Genomic DNA, 21,923 nt, shown 5'->3' with positions numbered 1-21,923 from the left:
TGAGACATAAGCAAACTAGTTTGATTTCCTCCAACATGGGGTGAAAACAAACACGGAATAGACCTTTAAAAAGTGTTGAAAATCCTAAAATATATGTATTTATTTTCCATACATTTTATCATGTTATTTCCTGTAACATAGTTCTAATTTAAATTATTATAATCATAAACAGTTTTCTGGACATTTTTAGGTAACATTCTAATAATCCTCCCCTCTTTTTTAAAAACTATTTTTAAGGTCATTTTCTTGTAACCTCTTACTAATTTCTTGCAATTTCTGAGACATTTCTTGCCAAGATGATGTTTCTCTTCTCCTCCCCCCATGTTTTTGAAAGAAATCAATCAATTCGCTCAGGCTTCAAAGACTCTGAGCACAGCACAAGAAAAATAATGTCGATCCAGGTTTCAAAGGGTTGAACAAAAAACAGCACATGAACAGTACAGTACATGAACAGTCAGCATTGTCATCTTTATTGCCCACCTCAAAACATTTGTATGAAAAATAGTTTTTAAAAAAAATCTAAAGTAATGAGATACATTCCTTAATTGACATTACTAAAATATTTACATTACTTATTACATTTTTTAATTAATTTCAGTGTAGTTTATACAGCCCGATATCCCAAATCATAATTTGCAGCTATAGATGACACAATAGGCAATGGAAGCCCCATCATATTATTATTTTTTTGCGATCACCTTGTAGCCTCATTGTATTATTACATCACAGCTGTCTCATCATCACCAGTTGGATGACACATGCCATACAGATTATTTTTGTTGTTGTTGTTTTGTTTTTTTCACTGAAGATAAAATGCCAAAATGAACGACTGAATAACAACATATGCCACCTCAGATTTCTTTCAAAACCTATTTAGTTATTCACAATTTGCATAAAACTGTATTTCTCATATCATACTCCTCACTTTCTGTTGCACATTGCTGCATAAATGTATCCACATGAATGAGGGATTTTATTTTGACAAATAGCTCAACTCAAAGTCAGATGGACAGCACAAGCCAGTGCAAAGACAATGTGGTATTTAAATTTCGCCCTATCTGAAAATAGAGACATAGAAAAAGGAAACAAAAAGTCTCCACTAAACAGAGCCTGCACTGCATCTTAAACCAGCTTAAAAGAACCAAAACAGACTTGAAGTTCAATTTTTTTTAAACTGAGACCTGCACCACTCAGCTTCAGATCAGTGAGTATCAGAAAAAAAAAAAAATGCAGTGATGCCATCTAGTGGTGTAAAGCCACACCCTGACAGGAAAAACATTCTCTCCTTGACTAAGTCACATTACAGAGAAAATACCACAAACTTAACTTTTAGCTTGGTTTTTGTTATTCACAGCTATACAGTGGTGGATCTAACACACAGTGGCTTTAATCACAGAGTAACTTCTCTAGAAACACAACCTGAATTCCTCTTCACTCGTTCACATTCTTCTTAAAAACCTGTTTGCAGACTTCTCCTTCACAGTACAGCTCCTGAGGCGTAATAGGACACAGAAATATTTATATAAAATTGCATTAGATACCATGATTTTAAGAACAAGAACATAAATACCGGAACTAATATCAATTAAGTTTTGGGCATTATGAGGAAAAGAATTTGATGAATTTGTCCATATTCTTACCAGATGTAGCTTGTTGTCTTCAATCCAGTGAGCCCAGCCCCGGTTCTTCTTCTCTCCTGTCTGTTCACATACCAGTTTATTTCCCTCCCATGTCACCAGTGACTGCACAGATGTCAGAGGAGGAAATATAGTGTCAATCACAACACAAAACAGGTTTAGCAGCCCGGATCAAAAATTAGACAAGTCACATGATCTACAAAACACCTGAAATCATTGATTATGCTCATCATCACTTTGAATACACAATTCTCTGCCTTCACCTTGACATGTCTGTTGTCCAGTCCCTGGGTGAACTCCGCAAACTCCTCACCAACTCTGAAGGACATAGTGTAGTTTCGAAAGCTGCTGATAGTTTTGATGATAAACTGATCCCCATGCTGCTCAATCACCTTCCTAAACTTCAGCCTCAGAGCAACTTTACGTACACAGCAGCTGATACCTGAAACGATCGAGGAGGTGGTTTCCTTGTGTGAACAGAGTACAAAACTAGGGGGACAAACACATTCACACAATCCCATGCATACCACAACACAGCATTGCTATGAAAACACTGGCAGAGGAAGTATTCAGATCCTTTAATTAGGTAAAAATACTAATGCCAAACTGTGAAAATACTCTGTCACCAGTAAAAGTCTTGCATTGAAATTTTGGTATTTAAGTGAAAGTATGCAGATATAACCAGGAACATGTGCTTTAAGTATTACAAATATAAGTAACCAATAAAATATATACAATATATCTATCTATACATACATATATATATACACCCGAAAAACTCAAAATTATTCAAAATAGATAGAAGATACTTTATTTAATATAGAATTCTGTTGGATTTAAATATGCCTTAAGGACTTACCGATTGCAATCATATAGCCCTCCAGGTTGACATTGCTGATCATGTCCCATGTTCCACAAAGGCTGGCTGGCATTTTGATTACCTTTTTCTGGTGTTGTGTTAATAAAATGCAATCATCAATCTGCAGGGCAGACGAGGAGCTCTGCAAAGAAGCTGAGAAAATGATGTTTTTTGAGAGACCTGAAGGTATAAAGGGAGGTGTGTCTTTTCCCTCATTCGCTGTCCCATGAAGAGGTGCTTATCAGTGCCAGGGGTGAAGAGTAGAAGACAGACATGTCAGACTGGTCTCACCGCACACTTCACTGAATAACGCACCCTTCAGAATTTGTCGTGTGTTGTACATCATTTACGTACACATGCACAATAACACAGGGGAAAATATGTTGACCTTAACATTTGAAAGGCTTAATTATGATTCTTCTTGTCTAGTATTTTTTTTCCTCATTACAATAAACAATGTAAATATAGTAACTCAAACGCTTTCTGTGATAAAACTTTGTAAAATGATAAAATCTGTAAAAAGTGAGAAAACATCATATTTATCACCCTGAATGCTATGGATAGGCACAGTTCTGAAATGCTCAATATTCTTGTTTCACCTGTTGTTTCATAAAGATGACCTATATTGAAATGACACAGCTAAATGTGCAATGAGGAAAATAATGCTGACATTTTATCTTGGCATGCTGCCCAAAGGAACTGATGCACGTCCAGTTGGACTTTGTCCAAACACTGAGAGACTTTTTTGTCCTCGTGACTTCAACTAAGCAGTAAACAGCTTGAGATGCAATGTAGAACATACAGACTTCTGCACATGCATTAACTCTGTCACATGCACCCGACGTCAGAGCTGATACCAAGTCATTGTTTTACAAGTCACAAGTCTTAAATCTTTGCACTCAAGTCAAGTCCAATGTCTTAAAAATACTCGCTCGTTTGAATACTATTCAGGTAATGCAATCTAACACCATTTCTCCAACAGCAAAAGGCAACATCTCTGATACTAACGTGATGTTCTCAGGTAAACTTCAATTTCAACACACTGCAAACACAAAGAGTCTTCAGTTTGCTGCATTTTGTGATTTTAGCTCATGTCAGCATTCTAACCAAAGAGAAAAGGTGTCAGTTTGGCACTACTGTAACTGAGGATGTTCAGAGTTTCTTGTCTGTGTGACAAAACCATTGTAACAACAATGAAAAGCTCCCGAGGTGGAAAACAAAGAGGATGTTTATTCTATTTCCAGTTGATACAAATCACACCTCCACTTTCAAATCTGCGGCACTAAATTGAAAGCATGTTTATCTGCTTTGCCTGAAGGAGTGCATAAACAAATCCTATTGTAAATACAAAATGTGATGAGTCTAGAGTTGAGTTTACTGACGCATTATTAAAGGCCCAGTCAGTAGGATTTAGTGGCATCTACTGTAGTGATGAGGCTGCGAAACTGAAACTTCTCCCATGTGCCGAGTGTGTGGGAGAACGACAGCGGTGGACGTGAAAACAAGAATGGCCCTATAATAGAGCCAATGTTTGATTTTTCAACATGGCGGACTCTGGAAGAGGCCCCGGTTCATATTTAGATATAAACAGCTCATTCTTAGGTAACAAAAATACAAAAAATTTTAGTTTCAGGTGACTATAGCCTAATGAAAACAGTTCTAAATATTATAATCATTTTCTGCCAAGAGATGCCCCTAAATCCTGCACACTGTCCTCTTGAGGTAAACCAAATAAAAAAATTAAAATCAATTTGTTCCTACTTGTATTTCATGAAATACCAGACACACTGTATGCTGATTTCTTGGTTAAAAAACCACGCCAAATCTATTTCCACAGTAGTTGTGACATTTAGATGACCACACAGCTAATTGAGCTGCAGTTTAGTTATTGTTGCTCTTTTTGACTACTGTAATTTCCACACACACAAGCTAGTTTCAGTGTTACTAACTAATTTCACTTAGGAAAAGTCTAAAAACCTCACACACATTACTAAAAAGAGCTGTTCTGTATGGCAGGCACTGTTGGAAGCTTAAATAAACTGAACGGTGTATGATATGTTTTAGATACTCAGTAAACTCACAGCACTTCAGTGTAGAGACAGCTTACATCTCTGTTATTGCAGCAGTAAACTTCTTCAGCTTGAGGAGGAACCCGTATATCTCTGAAGGGGTGCTAGAACCACATCTGCATTTTTCTGCTCGCTCTCGGCGCTGTAGAGGCCGTGCTCTTGTATATAATAAACCACGGCTTCTGGCAGCAGGTACTTGACGCTCCGACCTCGACGCAGTGACCGGCGCACGTGAGTGGCCGAGATCTCGTTGGTCACCCACTCGTGGACCACGTGGATGTTCTTACGATACTTCCACAGCGTGTCTGATTGGTGGATGAACTTGTGGGGGTCATTGCCACTGCGGGTGATGCAAACCAAACCGTAGTGGCCAACAATCTCAGCGATATCCTCCTGCTTCCACATGTTGGGGATACCAAAGGACTCCAGGACATCGGCCCCGCACAGCAACATTAGCTGAGGGCCATCTGATCACAAAGAAAAAGAAGAGTTAATAATAATTATAACAATAAATGATAATAATGACAAGATTTTGTAAAAATTGGTTCACAATTGGGTAAGAGTGCCGCAGCCGGAAGCAGCAAAACAGGCTGCAATGTAAACACTCCGGGCATGTTTGCACCGTCAGTTTACGTCCACTAATGATGATTTCGCGACTGACAGGCTCAGATTATTATTGAGTCTCTGGCAATATCATAGACCTCAGGACTGGGTCGCTGCTTTTTGCAGATAATGTGGTCCTGTTGGCTTCATCAGGCCGTGACCATCAGCTCTCACCGGATAGGTTCACAGCCGAGTGTGAAGCGGCCGGGATGAGAATTAGCATCTTCAAATCCGAGGCCATGGTTCTTAGCCGGAAAAGGTTGGAGTGCCCTCTCCAGATCGGGAAGGAGATCCTGCCCCAAGTGGAGCAGTACCTCGGGGTCTTGTTCACGAGTGAAGGAAGGATGGAGTGGGAGACTGACAGGCAGATTGGTGCAGCATCTGCAGTAATGCAGACTCTGCACCAATCTGTCGTGGTGAAGACGGATCTGAGCCAAAAGGCAAAGCTCTCGATTTACCGGTCGATCTTTGTTCCTACCCTCACCTATGGTCATGAGCTTTGGGTAGTGACCAAAAGAACAAGATCACGGGTACAAGCGGCCGAAAAGAGCTTCCTCCGTAGGGTGGCTGGGCTCTCCCTTAGAGATAGGGTGAGAAGCTCGGTCATCCGGGAGGAGTTCAGAGTAAAGCGCTGCTCCTTCGCATTGAGAAGAGCCAGATGAGGTAGCTCGGGCACCTAATTAGGATGCCTCCCCGACGCCTCCCTGGTGAGGTGTTCAGGGCACGTCCCACCGGTAGGAGACCCTGGGGAAGACTCAGGACACGCTGGAGAGACTATGTCTCTCAGCTGGCCTGGGAACTCATCGGGATCCCCCGGGGAAGGGTTGGACGAAGTGGCTGGGAGGGGGAAGTCTGGGCTTTCCTACTTAGGCTGCTGCCCCCGCGACCCGACTCCGGATAAGCGGTAGAAAATGGATGGATGGATGGATCCCTACAGAGATAGACCTTTTTGTTCAAGAGTAAGTAAGTGCAATACCTTTTGTTTAACCAAAAACTGCCCCGAAGTTACTACTGCCAAAGCCACCAGCCAGCATATTTTGAGTAATTTATGACTGTAAAACATACTAAATTTTAAGTCAACAGAAACAAAAAAAAAAAGAAAAACTTATCTAAACTGTCCCAACTCTGTCTATGTTGAAATAAACTCTTAATTCACCAAGTTAGACGTGAAAATAACGATTTTGGGGCTTTTTCTGGTTGAATAAATATTATCTTAATCTTTAACAATAAAGTCTTACAATACACTTACAATAATAATCTACAATTTTACAACCACTACGTGCTCTGTAGGCAAAAATATTGTGAAAAAAAAGTGTATAAAATAGTTATGACTGAGGACAGTGTGAACCTCTCCTGCTCGTGTATATAATCCTGAGCAATGCAGCGACATGCTAGAGATGCACACGGTTCAATCTCGTCTCTGATGTAAAGAATGTTGTCTGTAATCTCTGCGTCACTGACGCTCGTCTCTTGCTGTCAAACACCTGTCTTTATTAGGTGGCGTGACAGGGTGTCACCCATCACGCACCACTACACCACTGTCCCGTGTTTTATGAGTCAAACTGAATACAATAAAAAATGAATACCATGGATGCAGGATCAGAATAGTCTGGAGTCAGAGTTAACAAAAGGGAGGAGCTGAAAAGAATAATAAGTTAAATAATTGTACATAGCCTACCTCTCCTTTTGTGATGAGACGAACCCTCAAAATAATTCTCCTCTATACGTCTCTTCTTTGCGTACTTGACCGTGTCCACATCATCTTTGTTCTGCTCTGCTGCAAGCAGCTCGTCATAGTGATGCCTGGTTGGATACAGAAAAAATTAATGCAACATCAAAAAAAGTTATGTGGAGATAAATGCATTGCTTATAGTTTTAACCAGTGTTAGTCATATTAACAAGACAACAGTCAGTATACAGTCAACTGCTTACCATAGCTTAAGCTTTTGGGGAATCAAACAGCGAGTAAAATAGAAGTTTTGTGATTTTGCTTTGCACTAAATATGTACCTTACCACCTAAAAGTAATTTTATCTTCTTGCAAAGGTCATTAAATTCAACTTTTTAAGAACCTCTTCACACTTGTTTTCTGTTGGTTGGCTTGTGAGTCTACCGTTTAGATACCTTTTAGGTGCTTCTTAGCAGTCTGCAGAGTTCACTGTGGTATTGTCTGAAACATCAAATCCTCAATCCTGACCACTTAATCAAGAACATTTAAAAAAAACAGCTGTATGTCTTCATCAGTGATACTGTCAGTCTGTTAGTCTGACTTAAATATTTTATTTTGACTTCGACCAAGCTTTAATTTCTAGTTTGGATCTCAAGTTTGTGGACAGTATTCAATGATTAATATTAATAATTATCTTGCAGTAAGTCAAAACCTTTAAGATGAAATGCTACTGAAAGCAAAAACCGCAAGTTTCTTAAATGTATTTGTGCAATTAACGAAGTTTTCAAGAAGTGGAAATTCTAAACTTCTTTAACGATGTAGTTCCTTTTTTACAATCTGGAACCGTCTTGCCACACTGCAGTAGAAAACAGTCAAAAGTGTCAACATTTCTTCAGCTCAGGCCTTTGTTTTCATACAGACAAATGTTTTTTTATGAATCTGTTCAGAACAATAAAAATACAACAACAAATAAATAAGCTGAAAAGTATCTATTCAGACTTTAGTCCCCTCTACATGCACCTTAGAAGTAGATGAAGTTGCCGCTTTTAAACAAAAGTGTGATAGAGGATTTAGAGGTAGATTATTCTATCACTATTGCTCTAAAAATAATATTTAATATTTTCTACCACAAAGTAGCACAAAACTTCAACAGTGATACATATATGAAGTAAAAGGAAATCCTGTGTGACACTGAACATTAACAACCGTGTGATCCTTAGAAAACTGTAAAGGTTTTTATGCACTTTATGTACAAACAGCACAGATAACAATGATACAAGAGTTGCAACAATGTCTAGATAATTCAGATAATATAACTAAGACTTACTGCCACCATTTATCACTGGCACTTAAGGATCACATCAAATCCTACACTGCTGAAGCAGCTGCTTGTAAATCATTAGTTTAACAGTCATTACTACCTACAGTAGTTACGTTAAGAGCTTTGATGTATGAGTGGCTTGAAGTGTAGCTGTCAACCAAGAAGAATTAGAGGAAAACATCAAGCAAGGAGTCTCTGATTGAGGATAATGAAGTGTCTGACAGTCACATTTCTTTACACCTATAATAACAAACGTGTTTGTTGACAGCACAGGCACTGCGTTAAACCAGACATACGAAATGTCAACTCACCGAATGACTTTAGCTGTCTCCACCCACTCCGGCTGCAGGCTCTCCCAGGAATCTACTGTGATCCAGTCTGAGCTCTCTGTGGACAATCTGGCCATTTCCAGGCGGTGGCAGGCCTCAATCAAACCCTTCTTCTTGTAGGCATCACCCACCGGAGAGATGATGCCTTTCACCACCCTGTACTGACCTGAAAGACATGGTGTTAACAAATGGTTACCAGTGATGGCACGGCAGGTGCAGAGAACTGTTAATTTGTTTAATCCACAAATTAAAAACTTGAAATTTCAGAATAGGCATTTATGTATTCAGTACCCTATAAACTGAAAATGTGTCAGAGTGACTTGGAACTCAAAGCAATAATCCTGTTAAATGCTAAAAGGTAGAATCCTCGAGATGTCAGTGTTTTTAATTTACTGGGTTACAACACTAACCCTAAAAAAAATGTATTAAAGATGATTTTTTGGGCTTTTGTGCCTTTATTCCATAGGACAGCTAAAGCGTGAAAAGGGGGAGAGAGAAGGGATGACATGCAGCAAACGGCCAAGGCTGAAATCGAACCTGCAGCCACTGCGACGAGGACTTAGCCTCCATTTCTATTCTCTGCTACTGAACACTTTTATTCAACTATGTTTTAGAGGAATACAATACAACATTACTCAACCACACTTGTTTTTCAGCTGTAGGTACTTGTGACTTCACACATAAACAAAAAAAAGTTTGTAAAAGGTAGTAAAACACTACCCAACAGTATGTTAAGCATTTAAACTGAGCTCAACCACAACCATCTGCAATATTCAATATTATTAACATTTATGCGTAAGTAATCATAATCTAATAATGTAGAACCATCCTCAGGTCTTCTGGGGCAGGTCTGCTTCATGTCCCAAGAGTCAAGACTAAACATGGGAAGGCAGCGTCTAGTTTTCATGCACCACATAACTGGAGCATATACGTCCGCTGCAACTCTCTGTTCTTGAAGACTTTGTTTGCCACTACCTTTCATTAAATCAAATATTTATTCATTTCTTACACTGCACTGTATCTTCTTTACATTATTTGTATTCATATAAGCTATTAAATGCGAGTTATTAAGTTATATGTTTTAAAATTCAATTAAAATGTCCTTTTATAACTTGTTTCTCTTATACTATGATATTTTATGCAGAGAATTTGAATTGCCTTGTCCAGTAAATATGATGCTATAATTGACAGGAGACATTTTGCTGCATAATGAGTAATTTCACTTTTTAACACAACATTGCTGCTACTGATTATGTACTTTCTACTTCAGTGCATGCATTATGTAATAAATTAGTATTTCTACATTATTGCACAGCTGTATTTGCTTGATTTCTCAGATCATGGCTGCACCTGGATCATGGTCATGGTTGCACTGATGCTGTGATCCTACTCGACGCCAACTACTACTGCCAATATTATTAGTCATGACTCCACTATTAATATATACATGTGACTGTTATTGCCACATACACAAACTACAATATTTGCATTCTATATGCTATCATAAATTACATGTATTAATTGTATGTATATTACTATTGTTATATGTTATGTTACTGTTATTGTTGCTGTGCATCTGTCCCCCTCTCTCTTTTTCCTTTGTATCATTTTGTCATCTATTGTAATTTTACTGTTCTTTACCACATCTATTGCACATCTGTCTGTCCTGGAAGAGGGATCCCTCCTCAGTTGCTCTTCCTGTGGTTTCTACCATTTTTCCCCCATTACAGGTTTTTGTTAGGGAGTTCTTCCTAAGTCGATGTTAGGGTCTGAGGACAGAGGGATATCGTATGCTATAAAGCCCTCTGAGGCACATTGTGATTATGGGCTTTATGTATAAAATTGACTTGACTCAGCTAAAAGATTTGAATACTTTAAAAGCTCTAATTGCCATGTCACTCCACCTGTGTCCTCCAGATGATCTCGAGCCAGTTCAAACATCCTCAGGTGCATGTTGGTGATGGGGTTGAAGGACCCGCAGGCCAGCAGGACCACTTTGGTTATATTCTGATCGTCCATGCCTCATAATGGGGCTGTGTTTACTCTACGACAACAAACAAAGAGGAAGTAAACAAAGACTGGAGTCAGCTAGGTTATCTGTCCATTATCCCTCTGGTTCTCTGACCTTTGAGGCGAAGCTTTGCGTCCGGTATATCAGTGTGACTCTCTCTGTGACAGGAGTGACACACGCTAAGTATAATGTATACGGTGAGTTAGCTAACCTAATTAAACGTTAGCGTGTCCTCGAGTACACTGTAGCAGTTAGCTTTATCTGTAACCAGGCAACGCTAGCCTCCCACCAACATAGGTTGCTTATACAGACAAAACATGAACGTAGAGCTTAGCATAAACAATAAAGAAGACGTTTTCCACCACACAGTAAAATAAAGTAAATATTCTTTATATTACCAGGAGAAACAGCGGCAGTCAGCGGCGGCTCTGTGATGTCTGTCAAGTGGGTCATCTGCTTCCTGTTTGGGACGTCAACATTAAGATCGAAGGATCTGATTGGACAGAGTCGACCAGGAAGCAGGGAGCCGCACCCACAATGCCAGGCTGCGTTCACAATCACAAATCCACAAACTGCTAACGCCGCGATAAAGGTTTTGTAACCCTTCTCGAAAGTAGTTATTTTTCGCGGAATTCCAATTTACTGATTCAGATTTTTTTTTGGTATATTCGTCAAGCTGGTGCAGATATTTAAGTCAGCGCGCGACTGATTTGCTTCTGTTTACAAAAAGAGTTTCGGTGAGATGTTTGCTTTTAGCATGCTAGCTAGAAGTTGAGCTAACTAAACAACTTAAAGAGTCAAAACTGCACATAATGAGCTTCCAGCAAATGTGATCATCAACAGTTTGTCTATATAGTTGATGTCTTGCTAAATGTTGAACACTATTGTAATTTTAGCTCCAAAACGGCATCTAATGAAGTCTAAATAGCATGCTAGGTCTACTGAAGTTATTTGTGCCACACTAATGTGATAATGCCTTATAGTATTCATATCTGTTGACTGTTTATTTTGTTCTCCGTAGGTGGGAAATAAGATTTTAACTAAAGATGGCTTCTCGCGGGAAATCAGAAACTGTGAAATTGAGGCAAAATATGGAAGAGCAACTTGACAGACTGATGCAGCAGCTTCAGGATCTGGAGGAATGCAGGTGCATTATAGACACATTCATTAAATCATTCAAATTACTAATGTAGGGGTGTCAAACATATGACATCGCAAAGGTCGCATCCTGCCCACTGGATGACTTGGTACACCTGGTATTGATGCACTGGCTGAGACGTGCCAGGGTTCAGGAGCAAGTTACACAGTGAGTTGTACAATGTATGTGGAAAACTGAGACATTGTGTTGAAGTTACAGTCATTTTGCTTAAGACAAATACAGCTGTCACACACCACAAACCTTGTACATCTCTACGCAAAAAGACAGGGAAAGATTTGAAACTGTTGATATGTTGTGGTGCAATGGTTTTCTGGCTGAAATGGGCTTTATGTGACCCATGGACTAAAATGAGTTTGACACGCCTGCACATTTACTGAATTACCAAATTATACCTAACACTGACAAGTAAAGATTAAATCTATGCCAGAAAGTACTTCTACATGTCACATCATTCGGTCTTTTTTTTTTTAATCTCAGAGAAGAACTGGATGAGGAAGAGTATGAGGAGACAAAAAAGGAAACTTTGGAACAACTGAGTGAATTCAACGATTCGCTGAAGAAGATCATGACAGGAGACATGACACTTGTGGATGAGCTCAGTGGGATGCAGCTGGTATGAACCATCAATGAATAATATGCAACTACTGTGTATTAAGGGTGACTTAGAGAGCTTGTAGAGCAAGTATCTTAAAATAACCTAGTTTAACAGTGATCTGTGAAATGTTACAATGTGTCCGATGTGTGTTTTCATCAGGCAACCCAGGCTGCCATCAGCCAAGCTTTCAAAACCCCAGAGGTGATCCGACTTTTTGCCAAGAAGCAACCAGGGCAGCTGAGAACCAGACTAGCAGAGGTTTGCACTGCAGTGTCAACGACATGATCTTTGTGTTTGTGTATTGCACAGCTGAGTCGTACGTGTTGAATCAGGGTGTCCGCAGGTCTGTAAAAAGTGTTAAAATGTCTTGATTTAAATTTGATAAATATTAGGCCTTCGAAGTAACAAATTAGGCTTAAATTTGAATTTGTGACGTCTAAATTGACACATTTATCCATCATTAATAACTTTTCGTCAAAATGAGCCGAGCTCTTCTGTGGTTTAAGTTCACCTTTGTGATGTTACAAAAAATAATTCTTAAATTGATTAATCCTTTCTTGAAAAGGTCTTAAAAAGCATTCAATTTAACCGTGTGATACCTGAGGACACCTGGTTAATCCAGCTGCTCAATCACTCTTTAGTGTTTATCTGTGCGTTGCTTGGCCTGAAAATTGCCCAACTAATGTGTGATATTCTGTGCAGATGGACCGCGATGTCATGGTGGGGAAACTGTCACGGGATGTGTACACGCAGCAGAAAATGGAAATCCTCACAGCCCTGAGAAAACTTGGAGAGAAGGTGAGAAACGCTCACAGCAGAGATGTGATGTTTTTTCACGGGTTCATGGGTGATTCAGAGGCTTGTGCCCATGACGCCATTCGACTAATTTTAGTTATGTCGCTGGCAGAGTTGCTACAGCAGCAGCAGTAACATTTAAGAACAATTGTCTGCTGAAAGTGAGAATTAATGCATTCTTTTTGGTTTGTGGACAGCTCACTTCAGAGGATGAGACTTTTCTCACTGAAAACGCTACAGCTACTCTGAGCCAGTTTGAAAAAGTGACTGCAAACTTAGGTGAGAATAAACATGGGATTTCAATTCTTACAAGTTATTGGACAAAAATTCATATTTACTTTTTTTCCCCTTCTCTTTCAGGCTCAGAAGACAAAATTATGGCTTTAGCTAGCTCCGGTGTGAAAACCAAGGCGTAGTAACTCTACAAAATGTCAATTTTAACTCTGTTATTACCAAGGAAGAAATGTGCCAATCGATCATTGGTTTTATAAATGACCAGTGCACCTCTAGGCGTTGCTGTAGATGCTAACACTTTTTAACAGTATTGTTTTATAACCCTCAACTTTTGTAAATGTCTTTTACGTGTCCAGATGCGTGTAAAATTGTATTATAGGTACGAGTATGTGATTTGTTGAATATGAAGACGTGTACATGAATGTATAAGAGTTCAAGAGGAATACTCTGATGTGATTTGTGCTGTATTTCTTATTGGGTTGCATTTGTCTTAAATCCTGAAAATTCAACATTGTTGTTTTGAAGATTGCTCATTTCCTATATGAGTGCTGCAAATATTCAAGATGTCATTTCATTTTAATCAAGCTGTGTTTACAAGGGAGTGGACATTTGAAAGTAACTGAAATACACTACAAAGACAGTTTTATGAGAAAGTCTGTTTGTATGCAGTTCACATACATTATGTAATATTCAGCAGGGTTTCAGCTCAAACGTATCTGTCAGTCACCTCTTTTAATGCAATCAAACTTCATCCAAAGAGTACCTGAATCACAGGTATGTCAAACACGAAGGATTAATAATCGTTGAATGTCTCAAAAATAATGAACGCATGCAAAATATGAAATTGACAAAGGGGGGCGGCGGTAATAAGTAACAGCTCTGTGCATGGATGGGCAATTACTGAATGGGCCTCCCAGACACACAAAATGTCCCTTAAATGAACATGTACCAACCAGAAAGAGACTCAAAAAGACCATACTGAGGCACAAAAAAATGAAAAACACAAAGAGAACAGCAGAGACACAAAAAACTACAAAAAGGGCAAAACAGCTATAGACACAACACAGTCAAATGAGACACAGCATAACCACAAAGAGACACAAAATGACCAAAAAAGACACAACACGACCTCCAAGAGACAAAAGATAAATAAGGATTAATGAGATGCAAAACAAAAAAGACAAAAACACCACTAAGTCTGTCTGGCTCATATCGTGGTGGGTCCTTTTGCATATTTGTGCGCAGCAGCCCATTTACTCACAATCAAGCCTGCGGCTTTCAAACAGCAAGAGATGCAAGTTTGGCCTTAATTCTCTCCGTCTCAACAAAACATGCTCTTTATTGTTGAGTCTCATTCCCAAGTTGTCAAATACCGAAGTTTTGGTCCCGTGAAACAAACACATCGGTATTTGATGACTGGGGGATGAGAATGAACAATCAATAAAAAGTTGCATAATGTCGCTTTAAGATGCATAACTAGGTGAAATGAAAGGAGCACCACTCTGAACTGAAAAAAACATAATCAGATGAGTGTTTGTCCAGTTGACGGCAGTGTGATTACAGATCCAGCGGGTGGATTAGTTGCCATCTGTCAAACACTGAGGAGGATCTTTTGATGGTTTCAGCTTCCATCAGATGAGAGTGTTTCAGTTTGATTAATAGTCTGTGTGGATGTTTAACAGTCAGTGAACATGAGGTCACTTGACAGCACCGCATGCAGCCCGCACTGCTGTTTGGGGTGTCCTTACTTTGTAAAATGATTGAGGCCCCAGTGTTACACACAAAAGCATGGACAGGATTAAATAAAAGCACGTTTTCAGTCACTAGACATGAGAGTGAATCAGCAGTTCTGAAGAACACACTAGAGCGCTGAATATGAAGCAGATTTTCACCTCAAAAAGAAATACAGGATCATCTTGAAAATGGACAATGGAAGAGTATGTTCGAACATTTGAGAGCGTACACGCAGGAGGACCACACCTCGTTAGATTATGGATATTTCACTATTTTGTCCAGCCTCTCTATCATTGATTATCAAGCATTGTAAATATGACAACTGCAGTTACAATTGCAGTATTGCATTATTGTTCAAGTGTTACTAGCCTACTTGAACTTATTTAGAACTTAAAGGGACAGTTCACCCAATTTCAAAAGACCTTTTCTTGAATGCAATGGCACTCGGCTCATGTTGCTCAAAGCGCCAAAAAATACATTTAAAAAACTCAAAAGCAATGTCAGAAATGTTCAGAAATCATGACCCTGTTACTTAAGATAACCCACAGACCTTGTTTTGAGCCGTTTCTTGCAGGAACTATTTTCTTTCTACCGAACCACATCCGCCTACTGTATCATCACACGGACGGAAGCGTGCATCTGTATCTCTGTCACTCGGCAACTCACACCAAAAACAATCTAGATTCACAAATAGCTTTACAAGAAAGAAGAAAAATATGTATTTTTGATTTTGGGGTGAACCGTCCCTTTAATGTTGACGGCATTGTTCATATCTGATATTCAGCTTTGAAGCCATTTTTTTTGAAAGCGTGTAAAATATATCAATGGTGTTTGTTTTATGTAATCATTTGGTTCATTTGTGGAATTCTGTTTGATCTTTTGCTTTTGGGATTTTTTAATGTTTTCATTTTTACCACCAGAGGACACTACTGCTCAAGATTTAAAGCACAGTCAGTCGCACTGCCCAAAGTGTGTACCACAACTCGCCTACCGATGACGAAGAAAAACAAGAGCAGGCATAAGTTATACCCCATCTCATCATCCTTTATTTTGTTTATGAGCAAGCATCAACTTCACTACAATTTGCCTTTCAATTGGTAGAAAAGTGAGAGCAGCTCCAACAAGCACAAAGGAAGCATCCAAACGTTCTGAAAACATCGTCACCTTCCATTTTGAACACATTTCGAAAAGAAAAGAAAAGAAAAGAAAAAAATATTTATATCTGGAGTGTTGTGGACGTGTGAAACAGACAATCTGAGAATCAGTAGTGTGTCACGTCTCCTTTTCTCACTCCGGTCTCACAACCCCACATGGAACTACACAAACTTGTGGTTCATGCAAAGTAAATTCCCCTTAAATCTTAGTGTTATTACAGTATGGCTGCGTTTCAGTTTGTTAGGCAGTGACATTCAGTTCAACCAACTTACACTTCGCTCAGGGGGGCTGATCAGAAATCATTAAACCCAGAAAACTGGAGATGGTGGAGTCACTGTGGAGACTTCAGTCAGTGTGCACGTATCGGTGACCCTTGGTATTGTACTTTAAAACTGTAGATGAAACGTGGACATTTAGTGTTTGATGAAGCGGAGAACTCCGACAGGCTTATACTCTGGTTCTTGTGAATTTCATGCTGCCCTCAAAATCATTTCTCAACAACTCAGGCAATAGGACACTGTTCAAAGTTACCTTCCACTATACACAAATAGGTCAGTTAACAGTATACCCATGTATGCTGCCAAAGCGATTTCATAATGTACTGTACATCTTTTTAAAGGTGGATTCCGTCAATGATTTAGTACAATATCTATAGAAGATACAATATGGATCTACTTCCTCTACACATCAACATGGACACATGACATCTATGTAAAACGTTTTTTTTTTTCACTTTTAATAAAACAAGCAGTGGACTATTTTTGTGATGAAACAAATTATAATCCCCAGCTCTGTAAGAAATCTAGCATTAAACAAAGAAACAAACAAAAATTGCCACAAATAAAAGAGCACGGATGAGTGTTTGTTTTTTTTTTGCAATTTATTATTTTTTTTTTAGACCTGCTAATTGCGCTATGATCGGAAAAAAGGCACTCCCATCTCAGCCGGCTCAGACCTGGTCTTCTTTATTTTAAAAAGTCCAAGTCATCATGGAGGGGAGACTGTTCACTACATTTCCACCACAGACCTCTTAAAATTATAAATTAATTGAAGCTAAGAAACACACAACTCAAACCAACAAAAAAGTAGCCTGGAAACTGTCTCTGAAAAAAAAAAGTTTTTGAATTCAATTTTGGCCTCTGAAACTAGATTTTTGAGCAAAATATGAGACTTAAAACGCCAACACTTACAATCCCAATAATGCCACGTTCTGTTCACTTCGAGTCTGATCTGCTTGTACTGAAGCAGGTTTGGGAAAACATTTTAACTTAGTACCCAAAAACATGAGACAAACACTACATAGTTAAGTGTGACGGTACATTTGGATCTGGTTTTTGTGAAAGATATATACAACAATGATGGACAACAGTGTCTGAGAGGAGACAGAGCTTGGACACATTTTCCCAATCAATTGTATAATAAGCTTTATACTAATACCGGGAGGAAAATAAGTTTACCAAATGTAAACAAATATCTTAGAACAACTCTACAGTACAGTTCCATATACAATAAAATCTAGTGGTCTATGGCAAAAAATATTTTATTTTAAGATTCATTTTTGAAAGTGTTTTCCTTTGTAAACTATGCAGTCATAACTGTAATTCCTTTGAACTACAAAGACAGTGCATGTTTTGCAAAAGGAATCAAATGCACGTAATATATGTGTTATTATTTCAGGTTAAATAGCCGTGCCATGGAAAATAAATTTGCAACAAAGCAATCCTGAAAAGTACTTTCATTTCAATTCTCTCCCTAAAACAATGCCAGCAACTGCACTATTCACCCAGGCTCCACTGAAGCTCTGTCTGCCATAAATCTGCTCTTTCAGTAGTTTGAAGGGTTTTTTTCCTGCCCACTTCTGTCAGCACAGCAGGACTGTGATATGGACAAAAAGGCTTTTAAAGCTGCTGAGGAAATCTCTCTTCTGGTCCAAATATACTGGAAGAAATGTTTGTACCCATATTTCAAGATCGACAGCACTGCAGTACCTGCTGGCCGAGTGTTTGTACCGTTTCACACGAAATGTCGCTTCGCACAACGCGGCTAAAATGTTTGTGAACCCTTCAAAATGTATGTATTTCTACATAAATGTGAGTCAAAGTGTGATCAGATCTTACATCAAGTCCTAAAACTAAAAAAAAAAGAGGATCCAAATTAACAAATCGTATTTGTTTATTTGGCAAAATGATTCAAACATCTCTCTGTTGGGAAAGTATGTGAGCCTCAAGGCAAAAAAACACTGCATTGGAACAAAATGATCGGTGTTATTCACTTCACCGGCCAGTGATTTTAATGTTTTGGCTCATCTGTGTACTTTTTCCAACAAGGAGAATTAATGCTGTATAAATTTGTTCACTGAAAAAGGAAAAAAGTGTTATGTTTTTTTGTGTTATTTCTACCACTGGGTCCTCTCTGTGTATTTTTAGGACTTGAATGAAGATCTTATCACATTTGAGATTTTTGCAGAAATACAGAAATTCTAAAGGGTTCACAAACGATCTAGCAGGACAGTGCGATAGCATTTCTCTGAGTATGATTACTCTGAACAAAAAGAAAATCCCTTCTGTACAACAGTGAGATCTACTGGGAATGAAATACACCGACGCCTGGAGTAGAGCATTGCCACCTGTGCAAGCAAAGCAATGTATGATGCTGAAACCATCGACAGGTCCTGCCTACGAGAAAGCAAAAGAAATGATTTTCCTCTTGGCAAAAGAAAAAAAGAAAAGAAAACGGACAAAATGGACACCACTTTGTCATGGAAACCTCCGCTGAACAGTCCTGGGTTTCTCATCATGAAGCAGACATTTTTTTACAAGCATGATGGAACAGCTTTTGCGGAAATTTAGCGACATGCTACAGCCTGTGTGACACAAATATTCTACATTACGAACTGCGTCATTTTAGATATTGGACCCCGTTGAGTAGGCCTTCACTAACACATCAACTAATTACATGGTTTCTTTATATTTACAAAATCTTTAAAAAGCAATTTATTTCTCTACACATGACGTTCTGAAATATCCTCATGCACTAAAAGAAAAAGAAAAAAAAAAAAAGCGGTCTACTTGTTAAAAGCATTGTTTCGTTTCACCGTGGACTACAAGTCAAGAAAACTCAAGTCAAAGCTATACGTGAGATTAGCGGCAAACAAATCTAAAAAAGCATTACGCAAAGAATATACATTAGGGGGGGAAAAAAGTCTCCGTCTGAAAGCTTTACGTCTGAGAGAAAACAAAAAGTGCAGGGTTGGCTTTCTCACACAGTTCAAAACAAATGTAGGCCAAGTTTTCCTGGGAATTAAAATATAATAAATAAAAAAATAAACAGTAAAAATCAGCAATCCGGTGATGACTACACTACACTGAGTACCACCACTAAGATAACAACAGGAAAGCCTTGACCAAATATACGTGGAAGGGAATTTTTGTTTTGCTTTTTTGTTTTTTTTGTGTTTTTTTACATCATGGCTCCTTGGACATGAAACTGTAGAGGGGTGGGAGTGTGTGCGTGGAGCAGTGAGTATGAGGATCTGAGTGAGTGTGAGCTGGTGGTGTGTGTGTGTGTGTGTGTGTGTGTGTGAGAGAGCGTGTGTTGAGTATTATGTGTGTGTGTGTGTGTGTGTGCGTGTGTGTGTGCGTGTGCGTGTGTGTTGTTTTAGTAGGTGAGGGTGGAGTCGTCCCACTCCAGCTGCTGCTGTCTGCTGGCCCCCTGCTGGTCCTCCGGCTCCCCGCCCTCCTCGTCTTCGCTGCTCTCTGACTCAGCGCTCGTGATGTCGTCTTCCTCCTCTCCATCCTCGCTCTCCTCCTCCTCTTCCTCCTCCTCCTCGCTGCTGTGCTGGTCCTCGTATGTCTGTGTTAAGAGACAGAGGGCATGAGAGGGTGGGGTTGTTTGTGAGCAGTTGCAAGAATTTAGGGATCTAAATTGCTCGTGCACGTGTAGCTTCATTCTTTTTTTCAAAAACCAAAACCAACTAACTTCATATTAAGTAACAAACACATCTTGACATGCTGCTTCAAATTTGTCTTAAGCCCTTTTTGCATGGCACCAGTATTATAAAGGAACCTCATGTGACTGAGAAATTACCCTCCACGTCTGTTTCGTGCAGATCATTCGCATGAGATAGCAAGCCTGTGAGAAGTCCGTATTTTACTTAAATTGACTGAAATTATGCCTTAAAATACAGCAATGAAGCAACACTAGCTGTGATGTATAGTGTTAACCACTTTTTTTTTATTTTATTATTATTTTAAATTGTAGTTTAAACAGTGGATTCTGACACACACTGTCACATCATCTCCTGTCATCTCTCAACCACCAGCTCTCTAATAAAGCCACAAAATGCCCAAAATATCATTAAAAACATGAGTTTTAACTCACTTAATACACAACAGTAGAGCAAAGCCCATTGCCTTTTTTTAGTATATATCATTTTGCTTACATTTGCCTTCATCATGATATAAACTGATATCAAAAATATCTTCATTGATATGGTGGTTATGATTTAAACTGTGGCCAGCGATAGTGGTCATCCCTGGGGCAACTTTAAGTTAAAATTTCAATACTGAAAATCCATCGAATGAGATGGAGTTAGCTGCATGCAGCAAACTCATGTTGACCAACTCAACTGGTTTGTGATGTTCTCGACAAAAGAAACAGCAGATCTAACGCTGAATTCAGCTTTTCTGGATTCTCACTCAACATAGGCAAAGGGAAAGGAGTCTATTTTTAGCAGCTTTTCCAGCATTTAAAAAACATGCATACACACCCAAATTTTGGTGAAAAGGGGTACTGGAGAGGGAACACTGCCCATCCTGGTACTCAGTTACTCTTTAAGTTAAGATGTTTGTTGCTGGATTATTTTGACTGGCTATAAGCAACGGAAAAAAAAAAAGCTGCAAGCCCAGACATAACTCAAAAAGGTGTGAGTCTTTTTCATTTTGCCTACAAGCTGACTCATTAATGTGAGACTTTCACCTTAGACTTTTGGGAGACAGAAATAATATTGCTGCATGATTGGCCGTGGCACTACAGATGCTCTAAATCTCCACAAGACCAACTGGCTGCACAAAAACAATTTAAACACTGATGCGTAAATCTTTCATTCTAATTAGCCAGGTAACACACCATAAATATCTATAACAAAGTCTCTCCCCCCATCCTCACAGGGCTGTCAATCACCAGAGCTCAGATGAAACTAGGCCACAGTCACAGCATCACCCAGACAGCATTAGCAGGTGAAAAGCTGTCTGGGCTGCAGCCCGACCACATTTTGTTGAGAAGTGAAACTCTGTTCAGCTTTTCACTGACTAATCACCCAAAAAATGTTCACTTAGTTTGCCTCCCAGCAGACACTGTGATGCTTTTACCTCCATGGGGTTTACGGTGATGGTGAGGGCTGAGTCGTCCCAGTCCATCTCGTTCTCTTTGCCGCTCTCCTGGTCTCTCATGGTGCGCTGGTGTGCAGCCCGGATGCGGAACACGCCCAGGATGATCATGAACACCAGAAAGCTAACGCACACCACAATGACAATGGTGGCAGCGCTGGGAACAACTGTGACGAAGCAAATGCAGAATGACAAGTTATACATAAACTATGTTCAATCTGCGCATAAAAACCTTGCTGCAGCTTTATGAGGGGAGACACAGTGTTCCCGTCTGTCTGAGGGCATTTCAAGGGCTGCAGTTTCATGGTGCACCAGCGCTGATGTTAATGGCTTCTCAGTAAACTGCAGATGCTTTCGGCAGCTCTAG

The 21,923-nt window shown here is 39.3% G+C and overlaps 4 protein-coding genes across 10 annotated transcripts in view; 1 reads left to right on the top strand and 3 right to left on the bottom strand.

Moving 5' to 3' along the window:
- Positions 1 to 443: 443 nt before the first annotated feature.
- On the bottom strand, positions 444 to 3,570 carry rbp7a (retinol binding protein 7a, cellular). The gene is made up of 4 exons (XM_042492173.2): positions 2,497 to 3,570; positions 1,901 to 2,079; positions 1,641 to 1,742; positions 444 to 1,491 (listed from the first exon to the last, which is right to left on the bottom strand). Exons 1-4 carry the CDS (start codon positions 2,567 to 2,569, stop codon positions 1,432 to 1,434), a joined length of 414 nt encoding a protein of 137 aa, XP_042348107.1. The 5' UTR covers positions 2,570 to 3,570; the 3' UTR covers positions 444 to 1,431.
- Positions 3,571 to 3,706: 136 nt separating this feature from the next.
- On the bottom strand, positions 3,707 to 11,011 carry nmnat1 (nicotinamide nucleotide adenylyltransferase 1). 2 transcript variants are annotated; one of them, XM_042492172.2, is made up of 5 exons: positions 10,896 to 11,011; positions 10,391 to 10,530; positions 8,469 to 8,652; positions 6,847 to 6,971; positions 3,707 to 5,032 (listed from the first exon to the last, which is right to left on the bottom strand). In XM_042492172.2, the coding sequence occupies exons 2-5, from the start codon at positions 10,503 to 10,505 to the stop codon at positions 4,632 to 4,634; spliced, it is 825 nt and encodes a 274-aa protein (XP_042348106.2). In that variant the 5' UTR covers positions 10,506 to 10,530; positions 10,896 to 11,011; the 3' UTR covers positions 3,707 to 4,631. The 2 variants fall into 2 exon arrangements, with proteins under 2 accessions (XP_042348106.2, XP_042348105.2); XM_042492171.2 differs by lacking the exon at positions 10,896 to 11,011 and adding an exon at positions 10,612 to 10,853.
- Positions 10,960 to 13,789, top strand: lzic (leucine zipper and CTNNBIP1 domain containing). 3 transcript variants are annotated; one of them, XM_042491966.2, is made up of 7 exons: positions 10,960 to 11,089; positions 11,519 to 11,644; positions 12,134 to 12,269; positions 12,411 to 12,509; positions 12,954 to 13,049; positions 13,244 to 13,325; positions 13,407 to 13,789. In XM_042491966.2, exons 2-7 carry the CDS (start codon positions 11,544 to 11,546, stop codon positions 13,460 to 13,462), a joined length of 570 nt encoding a protein of 189 aa, XP_042347900.2. In that variant the 5' UTR covers positions 10,960 to 11,089; positions 11,519 to 11,543; the 3' UTR covers positions 13,463 to 13,789. The 3 variants fall into 3 exon arrangements, with proteins under 3 accessions (XP_042347900.2, XP_042347899.2, XP_087938373.1); XM_042491965.2 differs by having other exon boundaries at positions 11,059 to 11,234; XM_088082247.1 differs by lacking the exons at positions 10,960 to 11,089; positions 11,519 to 11,644 and adding an exon at positions 11,653 to 11,803.
- Positions 13,790 to 16,037: 2,248 nt separating this feature from the next.
- The window catches only part of clstn1 (calsyntenin 1), a 46,662-nt gene continuing 40,776 nt past the window's right edge, over positions 16,038 to 21,923 (bottom strand). For all 4 annotated transcript variants that reach the window (XM_042491300.2, XM_042491302.2, XM_042491301.2 and 1 more), the window contains 2 exons: positions 21,539 to 21,723; positions 16,038 to 20,021 (listed from right to left, as the gene is read on the bottom strand). In XM_042491300.2, the coding sequence (XP_042347234.1) occupies positions 19,827 to 20,021; positions 21,539 to 21,723 (380 nt within the window). In that variant the 3' untranslated portion in view covers positions 16,038 to 19,826. The remainder of the gene's footprint in view (positions 20,022 to 21,538; positions 21,724 to 21,923) is intronic.

This window comes from Plectropomus leopardus, chromosome 9 (assembly GCF_026936395.1).
Source record: "Plectropomus leopardus strain MGB_pleo_1.0 chromosome 9, ASM2693639v1, whole genome shotgun sequence".
Classification (NCBI taxonomy): Eukaryota; Metazoa; Chordata; class Actinopteri; order Perciformes; family Serranidae; genus Plectropomus; species Plectropomus leopardus.
The sequence above is the reverse complement of the archived record's forward strand: the minus strand, read 5'-3'. Positions and strand labels throughout refer to the sequence as shown.